Source organism: Schistocerca piceifrons, chromosome 5, assembly GCF_021461385.2.
Source record: "Schistocerca piceifrons isolate TAMUIC-IGC-003096 chromosome 5, iqSchPice1.1, whole genome shotgun sequence".
In the NCBI taxonomy this organism is placed as follows: Eukaryota; Metazoa; Arthropoda; class Insecta; order Orthoptera; family Acrididae; genus Schistocerca; species Schistocerca piceifrons.
Window position 1 is genome coordinate 479,716,714 of NC_060142.1, and position 12,545 is coordinate 479,729,258.

General features: G+C 38.5%; 1 protein-coding gene across 1 annotated transcript in view; it reads left to right on the top strand.

The window, feature by feature from the left end:
• The window catches only part of LOC124797840 (kinesin-like protein KIF14), a 258,591-nt gene that overhangs the window by 144,020 nt on the left and 102,026 nt on the right, over positions 1-12,545 (top strand). The window contains exon 8 of the mRNA XM_047260886.1: positions 10,920-11,080. Within this exon, the coding sequence (XP_047116842.1) occupies positions 10,920-11,080 (161 nt within the window). The remainder of the gene's footprint in view (positions 1-10,919; positions 11,081-12,545) is intronic.

Genomic DNA, 12,545 nt, shown 5'->3' on the forward strand with positions numbered 1-12,545 from the left:
AAATACAAAACTGTCCGTTTGCATATTTACCTTGATGCAAATAAGACCATTTCCTGTCCCAAGGTACAAGGGAGCCCATATGATAGTTTTTAGGAAGGGGCCTAGACGCGGGCGTGTGGAAGATTTTTAATGTCTTGGTAACCGAATGGCGACTAGTAATTGGCCGTAAGGAGGTTTCCTGCTCTGACTGTTAAAAACCTGCGTAATACCCACGTTTTAATCATTTTCTTGAAGGAAAAACACCTGACTATCATATTTTCTCCTTTCCCAGACAACTAGGGGGGAGTCCCGTGCCCAGGTATGGCTGAACGAGCTTGCACGGCCGAATGAATGTCTGTCTTCTTGGACGCTAGTGGGCGAGCCCGTTGAGATCTGCATGGCGTTGTGTAGGGTATATAGCCATCCTGAACCAACCGGCTCCGTGACCGCATGACATCATATTACTAATATCCTAGACTACAGTAATGTTAAGGGTGGAGTTCTGTCACAGAGTACTGCTCGTGTAAATGCCACGGTGACAGAAGTGAGATGAGAACAGGCGTACATATCCCATCTTTGTTGTTTACCACACTTCACTAGCAGTATCCATAGCACTATCATCCACTACGGTGCCGAGACGTTCATCACCTTCGAGAGCGAGTTGCTTGACAGGTTTTATAGATCTATTACTTAAGAAAGATTCGCGTCAGTTCCGTGTGATTTGAATGGGAAAGGTATGGCGGCAGATGAAGCAGAACAAATCCATTCTTCCTGCAATTTATTCCTATTGTACAGATAAGAGAAATAGCTATATTTCAGGAGTCTTAGTGTCTCTTCTTATTCTCCATATCGTCGTAGAAATTGCCCCCTATTAGCAATTTTATGCACATGATCACTGGAGATGCCTATTAAGAGGGGTTGATTAGTTGTAAATCCTTTTCACTTCATCACCCCTCCTTCTTTCGAAATTTTCTCAGCATACATTTACGTAACTATGTACTTCCGGAAACACCATTACCTGTATTTGAGTTTTATCCCTCTTACAGATCTTTTAGTAAATTCAACAGTGTTAATAACAAGCTCACACACCGAGCGAGGTGACGCAGTCGTTAGCACACTGGACTCGCATTCGGGAGGACGAGGGTTGGATCCCGCGTCCGGCCATCCTGGTTTAGGTTTTCCGTGATTTCCCTAAATCGCCTCAGGCAAATACCGGGATGGTTCCTTTGAAAAGGCACGGCCGACTTCCTTCCCCATCCTTCCCTATCCGATGAGACCGATGGTTTCGTCCCCCCAAATCAACCCCAAGCTCACACGCCTGCTCACGAACCCATTTCCCGCAATAACTTTAGAAGCTTGCAGTGTGCGATGGCGATGCTCTACTTGTAGAAGGTATAAGGCTGTACCTAGTCACACGGCTTTTTCTTCCGCTAGTGCCATAAGCATAGTGAATTCTGACTAGTAATTATTTCTTAGATTAACTGCTGGCAACTGATCCTAAATTTCAGTTTTTAGCGTTCATTCTCTTTAGAAACGAAAGCTTACAGAAAAAGTAACAATATTTATTCTGCTCACGCGACAGCCGAAACGTGTTTTTTCTTTGTAGTTACTTGATAAACGACCTTCAGCTTCATAATCGTCCATAGATAAGGACAGACGAAAGACACTCGAGTCGCCTTTAATCACGTGCGAATAACTTTTGTCTTCCCTACACACATAAACACGGGCAGTTATGTGAGTATAGTTTGAGGAACCCAGCATAGCTTTCTCTGTTATCTCTCGCATTCCTGTTAGAGACCAATCTGCTGATCCTTCCTCTTGTGCGACTCAGTGTAACTCGGTTAATTTGTTTCATTGATTGCTAGCAGCAGACTAGAAATTACGGATCATCCGCGATCGCGGAACTTTTGTAGTGTGATGTTTGGGTTTACAGAACAACCTGCAGTTTCAGTGACCTCTGCCAACTTACTCGTAGCGTCCGTAAAGTCAAAACTCAGTGTTGACGTCGTGGGGAAGAGTAATTTCCTGGTCTTCAAAGATGTTTTTGTAATTACTTCAATCCTTTTCACCGTGAAAACTTGTTTCTTTTATCTTGCTGTCTGAAAACGTTAAAAAGACTTCCGCAAAGGTGTCTTTCCGGTGTATATTCAAGAATTTTTTAAATTTTATTTTTCTAATAGTCATTGCAGTTGGAGTATTAGCTCAGTTTTGACAAGGACTTTAGGACAATATCAACCGTTATGTCATTGACCACCCCCGCAGATACCTAGAACGATCGGGGAAGAGAGAGAGAGAGAGGGAGAGAGAGAGAGAGAGAATGGTAGATTATGTCGTTACGACTGAAATTTGAATCTAGTCCTCTCAGACGAATCCAGTTCTTCACTGTCAAACCAAAGCACCCGCTCCCTGAAAGTCATCATCCAGACTCGAGTGAGACACTGTAACAGCAGTAAATCGTCCATTGAGTGAAAATTCTGTCTTAGTTTCGGGCACGAGAGATGTGCTGTTTCGTTTCGTCGTGGAGAACGCCGTCGCGGAAATTTTCTTACTCTCTGACTTAAAAAAAAGCTTCTTTGCTAGGGTTTAACGTACGGTACCTGCGGACAACAAAACTTCATTAAAGTGAGGGGCCGGGAATTATAGATTTCCCCTCAATCATCGATGGTACGGCCTAAGTCCGTTTCATTTGGAAAAGAAGCCCTTCCCATCCATTTGTGAGAACGGTTACTTAAGCACTGATACTCGTCTTATAAGCAGACAATAACTGGAGAGTGCCAAATGCTACTTTGTCACCACTGAATGTAACAAGATAGTGCCATTTGTTCAGCACTTATGTGCAAAGAGCATCCATTTACTACCATGTAGTCAAATGTTATTTATTGCATCCGGCTTAATCAAGAATTTTAAAAGGCTTAAAAAGCTACATTTTACCTTTGCTTTATTCACAACTGTTCGCGAGGGAAACCGAATAGCATCCTTTCCCTAAAGACTAATATTTAGGGACATGTTTGCGGGAATGCATTCACGCATGTACTCCATAAGCCACCTTAGGCCGGTTAACGCATTAGGCAGCCAGGCTGCGGCAGCCGCAATTTTGAGCAGCCAGCTGACGGCCAGTCGTGACGAATTGGCCGAGCGAGATGGACGTGGAAGACGCGATAATTGTTCACCTTTGTCTCAGAAGAAACGCAGAGCCAAACAGAGATGATTCATCCTCTACTGCTGGAGCGGCACACAAAGGGTTTATTTAAAAATTACTTCAAGGATCTTCGAAACTATCCAGATCATTTTTTTAACTGTATAAGAGTGTCAGTGGAATCTTTTGATAACCTTCTGGAAAATACAAGAAATTCCATAACGGGTACTGATACTCGTATGCGAGCTTGTGTAACTCCGGAAGGACAATTTTTTGATTACTTTGAGGTGAGTTCATAAACAAATGATAGTTAATTTTTAATATTATTTGAAAATAATTGCCCAGGGGTTAAAACTATGTCACAATTTACTTATTTCTTTTTAGAGAAGAAAAATAGTACTCGCCCTTTCCAAATCCTGCAGCAACTATCAACATCAAAAATTTATGTCGCTGACTATTAATGGTCGCTCGGATTAGAAAATGTACAGTTAAAAAACTGCGCCGGCCCGAGTGGCCGTGCGGTTTTAGGCGCTAAAGTCTGGAATCGAGCGACCGCTACGGTCGCAGGTTCCAATCCTGCCTCGGGCATGGATGTGTGTGATGTCCTTAGCTTAGTTAGGTTTAATTAGTTCTAAGTTCTAGGCGACTGATGACCTCAGAAGTTAAGTCGCATAGCGCTCAGAGCCATTTGAACTATTTTTGCCAAAAAAACTTCAAAGCAGTAAAACGCCAAATTTGTGTGAAAAATTATTGAATTATCATCGGTTTGTCCCCTGGCCCTTCGATTACAATGTTACAAATTTGAAGGAACTGAAACCGGACGAAGTCAGAAAATAGAAGTGATAGTTTGAAAATATTACAACGTGTCTGATGATTTGACATTATTATTTTAATTTTATATGCTAAATTATAACAACATTTGAAAAGAATATTTAATATTAAAGTTGTTGTTGTACTGATGACTGGAACAGATAAAGTATTTCAGAATTCTGAGGTTACACAGTTGAGTCAGTGGGCGATGACAGCTCATCGTATTCGGGGGCAGTGTCCTATCTGTATGTAACAGGCGTAGAATAATCATGACAGATTTTCCTTCTGCCCTTTGCTGAAGTCTGCTTGACCATCATTTGGCTGTAGTACGCATCCATGCTGAAACTGCTGTCTACTCGAGGCTTCTGGTTCATACCTACGGCTATATGCTCCAGCCACTGTTGTTTCTGACGCATAATCAGAATAGCCTTGGTGATGAAAGCATTTGTGCTCTTTTTATGATGTCAATCTCCATTTTGGCACTAATCTTGCGTTGTTCCGGAATCTTTTTCTTGTCTTCTAGTAATGAAAGCAGAAATAGTCTATCTGAATCAGATTCTTGGTTCCTTTCACGCTTCTCCCTCAGTGCGATACTCTGTTGTAGTACATCAGTCAATCTGTCGTCGTTATTTTTCTGCTTATTTCTGGGAAGAAGTGAAGGACTTAGTACGCCACATCCCCCATAGTTACCTTCAGCAACGTCAGTTTCATCCACATTACTTTGAGTTGTAGTGTCTACAACAGTTTCCATAAAAAGCTGCAGTTGCTCGAAATACACGTAAGGGCTTTTACGCAAAGCTCCTGATCCACTTTTGGTACCTGCTCTGCGTTTTAATTCCCTGCTGAAACTTGTCCTAATATTCCACTTTGCTGTAGAGATTTGCCTGCAAAAAAAGTTTTTGTTAGCGGCGCCGATGGGATGACATTAGGGATGTTAATATGACTAATCTGTTATAATAATGTAATAAAATTCCTGGCAAAAATGCGTGGATTTAATTTTTTCATATGAACATATATTTCGTTACAGATATATGGGTACAGGATGTAGTGTGGCAGCACTGAGTCAATTTTCGGATCAGATGTACTGCTGTCCAAGAAGTCATATATGAAACTTGCTTGGCGATTTGGGACAAAATGAGACAGACTGCGTTTCCAGAATTAAATGATGAAAGATGGATTGAAATAGCAAATGGATTTAATAGATATGCAAACTTTCCCAATTGTATCGGTGCCATCGAGGGGAAACATATCAGAGTAATAAAACCCCGTCATTCAGATTCATTTTACTATAATTAGAAAAATTATTTTTCGATCGTTTTACTTGCTTTATTTGATGCAGATTATAAATTCACTTACATTGATGTTGGAGCATATAGAAAATGTAGTGACTCTTCTATTTTTAAGAAATCAGTTCTGTGTGAAAAACTCCTAAATAAAAATTTGCAATTACGGTACCAGAGAAAAGCTCGATATCAAACAATGGAATACCGATGCCGTACGTCATTGTCGGAGATGGGGCGTTTGGTATGTCTGAAAATTTAATGCGTCCTTATGGGAGGAAGGAGTTTAACAGACAAAAAAAGAATCTGTAACTACCGACTGTCTCGGGCTAGGCGATTTATAGAATGCACGTTTGGCATTCTGGCAAATAAATGGGGAATTTTTCATCGCCCTGTGGATGTTCGGGAACAATTTGCAATTGCCATAATAAATGCATGCTGTGTTTTACATAATTATGTGCGAGAAAGAGGTGGCTACAAATTTGAAGATACAGTGTACGTCCCTCCAGAAGTGGAAATTTCCCCAGGTCCTACAAGAGCAAGGTGCCGTTCATCATCATCATCAGCATACAGAGATTTATTTGCGAATTATTTTACAAATGGAAATCCACTGGAATGGCAAAATAGAATTGCATTGGGGTAATAATTATATGTGTTAATTGAATTGTGGATGTGACTATTACTGCTTTCATGTGAATTGTGTATTATTGTTAAGTGTACAATGACACCCTCTTCTTGATTATTGTACCTATAACCATTTTTATTGTGTAATAAATAATAAATGGCTTACCGGATTCATTCTTTTCCTTTTCCGTCATATTCCCCTCACACATATTTGTGACTTCCTCCCATCTTCTACTCTTCACGTCACCGCCATTGTAATCCTCACAAGATACGTCCCAGATTGCTCTTCGTCTTTCAATTTCTTGAATAAATTTCTCGGTGTCGAAAGCCATCGCGACTTTTGGCTCGAGGTGCAGAGAAGGTGTGACTGCTCGGACAAGTGCGCGGAGACCGAGGCAACCACACACGCTCTTTGTGGGACCCGCAGCTCGCCACTGCTACGCGCAGCCGCCTGGCTGCCGTGCAGTCGCCCGTGTTGTGTTGGCTTTCGCGGCCACAAAATCCTGGCTGCCAGTGCGTTGCCTGCAATCAACTGTTATTGTTTTATTGGCTGCCGCTGCCTAGTGCGTTACCGGCCTTACAGCGTACTGCGGAGGGTACCACTACCATTTCCCCCTTTCCATATGAAAATTCAGTGTGGGAAGAACTGCTGGGAAACGTGTGCATGAGCTTAATTTTTCAGATTTTCTTCCCTTGGTCATTTCGCCAGTCGTACACGGAATTATTGTGTTGCCAGACTTTTTATGGACGTTCTCGGATTTTCAACTGTAAAAACTGGTCTGTGATGACTGCCTCTCTAACATCCAACACTGGTATTGTTGAGCATCTGTTCAACACTAGCCGCTTCCTGTGACACATACATTCTATTATTTGGCGGTTCTTAGATGATTCCCATGATGTGGGGAAAGACATTGCTGGTTATGTTAGTCTTTATGTATAATACAAGCGTAATGTAACTGGCACTGGATATCAGATTCGCCGATATTAGACACGAGACTGTATGGGCGTTCTCTTGGACGCGCACGTGCGTACTGTATGAGGAGACTTGTTTTACAATTCTCTCATCACCCGAGCTGTGAATAAAGAAGGAACACATTATATACTGTCGCAGATAAAATTGGAACCCTTTGTAGAACAGCCATGCATATTGATTGACAACAACTTTAGTCATAAATCTAATTTCAAGTAATATAAACTGCACAGTAGGAATTCTGCACAATGCAACTAATTTCCTCTTTTCCGAAAAAGTAACACCACGAGAGACGTGATCACGCTTTAATGACGGCGCGGTTTTTACCTCCACCACTGACTTGAAGTCGTGCGCAAGCATTGAAAAATCACACGTTTATGCAGAGAGGGCCATGATACGTTATTGAACTAGACATCATTTCTGCACCTAGGTGCCTTACAACCTATTTCCTAAATAATTAATGTTCCTGAACTTTTATCAACTAATGGGATGTATTTCCGCAGAACAGTTACGAAAATCGTGAGGAGGATCATCAAGCAAAAACACTCAAATATTCTCAGGGCAAACAAACTCAGAGTAACACCTCTTGTCTTAAGTTTTATCTATCAGCTGAATGTTGCAAGCTGGTCTGTCACATCATTTTTAACATCCAAGAGATTGACAATAAGTGAAAAATGTAACAATCAGGACTGAGCCTCTTAAATTGCCTCCAGTATTTTTGAAGTCCTGCCAAGGCAAACACTGTACTGGTGTGTAATTTTAATGACTCAAATTTTAAAAAAGCTTCAATCACAGTAGCAACCTGTAGATCAGTTTAGACTAAAGTAAAGGAATTCCACCTGGAAGCTAGGTATGATCTATTTACAGAAATTTAGAAAAACTGGATCTAATTTTAGATTGTAGCTGATAAGATACATGGTTCACCTCCCCAGGAGAAATTGGAACTGGGCGAACTGTGAGCAGACTGATCATAGTAGATGTGGGTAATGGACATTAATTACATTAATATTTCTTCCATAGATCATGAACATGACAAATTGTAATGATGTGAAACATGTCAGTTTAAACTAAGTTTTCATTAACTTCTCTTTTACAGTTAACACTTCATATTCAAAATTTCATCTGTTGAGTGGAAGGAGTTGTCATTCAGGAATTCTTTTCATTTGTTTTTAATTCTTGATTGGCTATGTGTCAGACTTTTAATGCTAATTGGCAAATGACCAAAGATTTTTGTAGCAGCATAATTCACCCCTTTCTGTGCTAAAGTCAGATTTAACCCACAATAGTAAAGATCATCCTTTCTTCTAGTGTTGTAACTACACACTTTGCTATTATTTTTTAGTTGGGATGGGTTATTAACAACAAATTTCGTAAGTGAATATATGTGTTGCGAAGGTACTGTGAATATCATGTGTTCCTTAAATATATGCCTGCAAGGTGATCTTTGGTGGGCTCCAGCTATTATTCTGATTACACACTTTTGTTCAAGGAATACTTTTTATCTTAATGATGAATTACCCCAAAATATGATGCAATGTGAAAGCAGTGAATGAAAATAGGCATAGTAGGGTAGTTTACTGATATGTTTATCACAAAAAATTTGCAATAACCCTAATATCGTAAGTATTTTTCCATTTCAGCAGATCATCAATGTGTTTCTTCCAATTCAATTTCTTATCAGTGCACACACCCAGAAATTTTGAATATTCTGCTTTAGCAACAGACTCTCATTCATAGTCTATATTTATCAGTGGTATTATACCATTTACTGTACAGAATTGTATATACTCTGTTTTTTTTTTTTTTTCAAAATTTAGGGAGACACCATTTGCAGATAACCACTTAATAATTTTCTTAGACATTATTTACAATTTCCTCAGCTGATTCTTGCTTCTTGGGTGTGAATACTATACTTGTATCATCAGCAAAAGAACTAGCTTTGCATCTTCATGAATATAGAGTGGAAAGTCATTAATATATATTAGTAACAATAAGGGACTGAAGACTGAATCCTGTGGGACAACATTCTTGATAACTTCCCAGGTAGAGGACTCTGCTGATTTTTACAGACTATCTGTACTGTTAATTTCAACCTTCTGCATTCTTCCAGTTTAATATGAATTAAACCATTTCTGCACTGCCCCACTCATATCACACTACATAGCTTATCTAGAAGATTTCATGAGTCACACAGTCAAAAGCCTCTGAGAGATCTCAAAATATCCCAATTGATGATGATTTGGTTATTCAGAGCATTTGATATTTGATCAGTGAAAGCATATATAGCATTTTCTGTTGAAAAGCCTTTCTGAAAACCAAATTGACATTTTTACAAATATGTGAAGCTACTCTTGAATACATAGCGTTTTCAAGAATTTTGGGTAAAACTGTCAGGAGTGAGATTGGGTAGTAGTTGTTAGCATCAGACCTGTCCACTTTTTATGCAATATTTTAGACTATCTGGAAAAGTGCCCTATATCAGTGAGCTACTAAATACGTGGCTGAGTATCCAACTTATCTATTGGGAATAAGCTTTTAGTACTCTGTAGGAAATGCCATCAATTACATGTGAACTTTTACTTTTGAGTGGCTCTTTTTTTCCTAATTTCAGTAGGAGAGGTGGTTTGAATTTCAGTTTTATCAAATTTTATATGTATTGCCCCTTCCATATACAGCCTTGCATTTTCTAATGAATGGCTGGATTCTATTTTCTCCACAACACTTTAAAAATGATTATTAAAAATATTTTCAACTTCTGACTTATTGTTAACTAACTTTTCATTGAGTCTGATAGAAATACAGTCTTCCTGTGCTCTTGGTTACCCTGTTTTCCTTTTAACAATATTCCAAATGGTTTTAATTTTATTATCAGATGTGCTAATCTCAAACATAATGAACATACTTCTGGACCAGTGCAGTAGTTCTTATCATGTCTGACTGTTTCTGGATCATTACTCCTTCTAGCTATAAGATACATTCCCTTTTCTGTTTTCAAGATATTTTATGCCTTTAGTAAGCCATGGCTCTTTATATGGTTTCTTACAATTACATTTCACTGTTTTCATACAGAAACAGTTTTCAAATATACTCACAAAGGTATCGTGAAATAGGTTAAACTTTAAATTAGCACCAGGTTTCCTATAGACATCATCCCAGTCTAACTGTTGGAAGCTTCCCGTAAAATTTGCAATTGTTAAATCGTTAATTGAACACACCATTTTGGAGTACTGTTTTGTATTACTATATGGAGCTAGGTCATATACTGTAACTAGCTGCACATCATGATCAGACAGACCATTCTTAACAGGAAAATTTTTTATTGATTAAATTTATCTTGAAACTTCCTGGCAGATTAAACTGTGTGCCAGACCAAGACTCGAACTTGGGACCTCATTCTGGAAATTTATCTTGGTCTATAAAAACATTGTCTATCTGTGTTACTTTCCTGTACCAATCGAGTAGGAAAATCAATAACGGATATCAAATTGAAATAACCAAGTAATACTTCAGGGTCGTGCTTTGTATCGGACTCTTTCAGAAAATCTGCGTTGAAATCCTCACAAGCAATTATTTGTTTCCCTCTGTCTGACCGATACCACAACAAAGAATTCAAGTTTTCAAAAATAGCTGAAAATTTTCCAGTGGGTACGTATACACATCTACAATTATAAAAGTACCATTATTTACTTTAAACGCACATGTACATGCTTCTGTATGTTGCAGTACACACAATTTTTTAGTTTCTACATTTTTCACACTATGACAAATTTTAACATACGTAGCAATCCACCTCTCTCTCTAGTGTCCCTACTTACATGTGCTGAAAGCTTACATCCACCTACATTTTACATTGGATGTACAAATGGGGTAAAAAGTGGAGACTTTGGCAATGTTACCAAACAAATTTTTCAATTACAAGTTGTAGCAACATTGTTGAAGACATACATGTAACCACTGATAGAGTATATTGAGTCAGACTACTGACGTTCAACTAGGGCTGAAGTTCTCAGGATTTGCTTTGTATGGTGTAATCTTCTGTAACATATTAGTTTTGTCATCACTGTTAATTACAAGTATAATGTGTGTTACTTATTATATTATATATAACATTAAATTTCAGGAAAGTCTTGGAGGAAATTCACGCACAGCAATGTTGGCTACTATCAGCCCTGCCAGTGTTCATGCGGAAGAAACATTGGCAACATTGCGTTACGCTTGCCAGGCAAGAACCATCGTCAACAGAGTTCGTATCAATGAGGAGCCAAGAGATCGTGTCATCAGGTTAGCTATCTGATTTTGTATTCAATCAGTTGCCTTGACATTTATACACTATTTACCTGCCACTGGCTGTACTAAGCTTTAGCCATTAGGTTGCCTGTTGGGAAGAATTGAGATTGTATTCTGGGTTAAGTCTTCATTGCTGCTGTCGTCCTTAGCCTGAAACACTTTGTCCTGAGTGACTAGTGTAATATATTGCAGAATGAACAACTGCTAGTGTAATATTTGTATGTAGATTTACTGAAAAGCTATGAGTGTGTCAAAGTGTCTTGCAGTCATGTCCTTAATTTAAAACATTAAATAGCATTTCAGCTACATGTTCTTGAAGTATTAATTGTTTTACTTGTGATTACTTTAAGGTAGGATGGCATTCCATTACCATAGCAGCAATTAATGTTCTGCTTAAGTTGCTAATGATTTAGTGCCACAACCAGTTTTGATTAGTGAGGTAGTAATCGTGTCTCTGTGAAATTTTAGTATGAGCCTTAAGAATGAGTATCTTATGTAGAATTGTTATTTCCATTGTTTTCAAAGTATATTTCTCATTCATCTCAGGAACTATACAAAGATTCTAACAAATTCTCAAATACATATACAATTTGGCCTCTGTTGTTAGTTACCGATTCATGCTAATGACATTTGAGTTCTGTCCATTGGTTTTTGTTCTGTGTTCTTCACTCTCTTATTGTTTTTAATTGTTATTCTAACAAAATAATTATTATATTTACTTTCGTCATCTCAGACATTTTCAAATAAATTTGTTTAGTTAAACATATTCTATGATATTAATATTGTCTTGTTCATCTTGAGCTCCCAAGCACATTGTTGTCAGTATTGATAAGAAACTACCACAGCTGTATTGATATACATTTAATATGTCACAGCCTGTTTTGGTTGAAAGAAGATCGTCAGGCTACACTGCCAACAGTCTTAAAAAGAAATCCCAACGGACACTATGACTTAAAAAGTCTTAGTTCTATTATGTAATGTTAAAGGCAAACCCTAGAACGTGCCAGTCATATAAATACTCTGTTGCCTGCCTAGCAGAAGCTGAGTCTAATGTACACAGCATACAAATCGCCTGAATTCGCTGGTTGTTGTGCTTCTGCTACACAGTTGACAACATGTTTCGTATGATTGTCATGTTCCATGGTCTGTTGCATCATATATCTAAGACTTTCAAGTCATGATATTGGCAGACCTTTGTGGAGATTTCTGTTGGTATTGTAACCTGATGGCAGTCTTTTAAATGGAATTGTTTGTGACATAAGCGGTATGTATCAATACAGCCATGCTGTGTTGATTTCTTACTAACATTATTCCTATTGCCATTTTCTTGAAACTTGCTTTGCGCCAGCCGAGTACCTTTATCATTTTTTAAATGAGAGAGGTGGCACTGTGGTTAAGCTGAAAATAACTATTCCATGATTGAATTCTAAAAGTTTTCTTACTGTGTATTTTCACATTT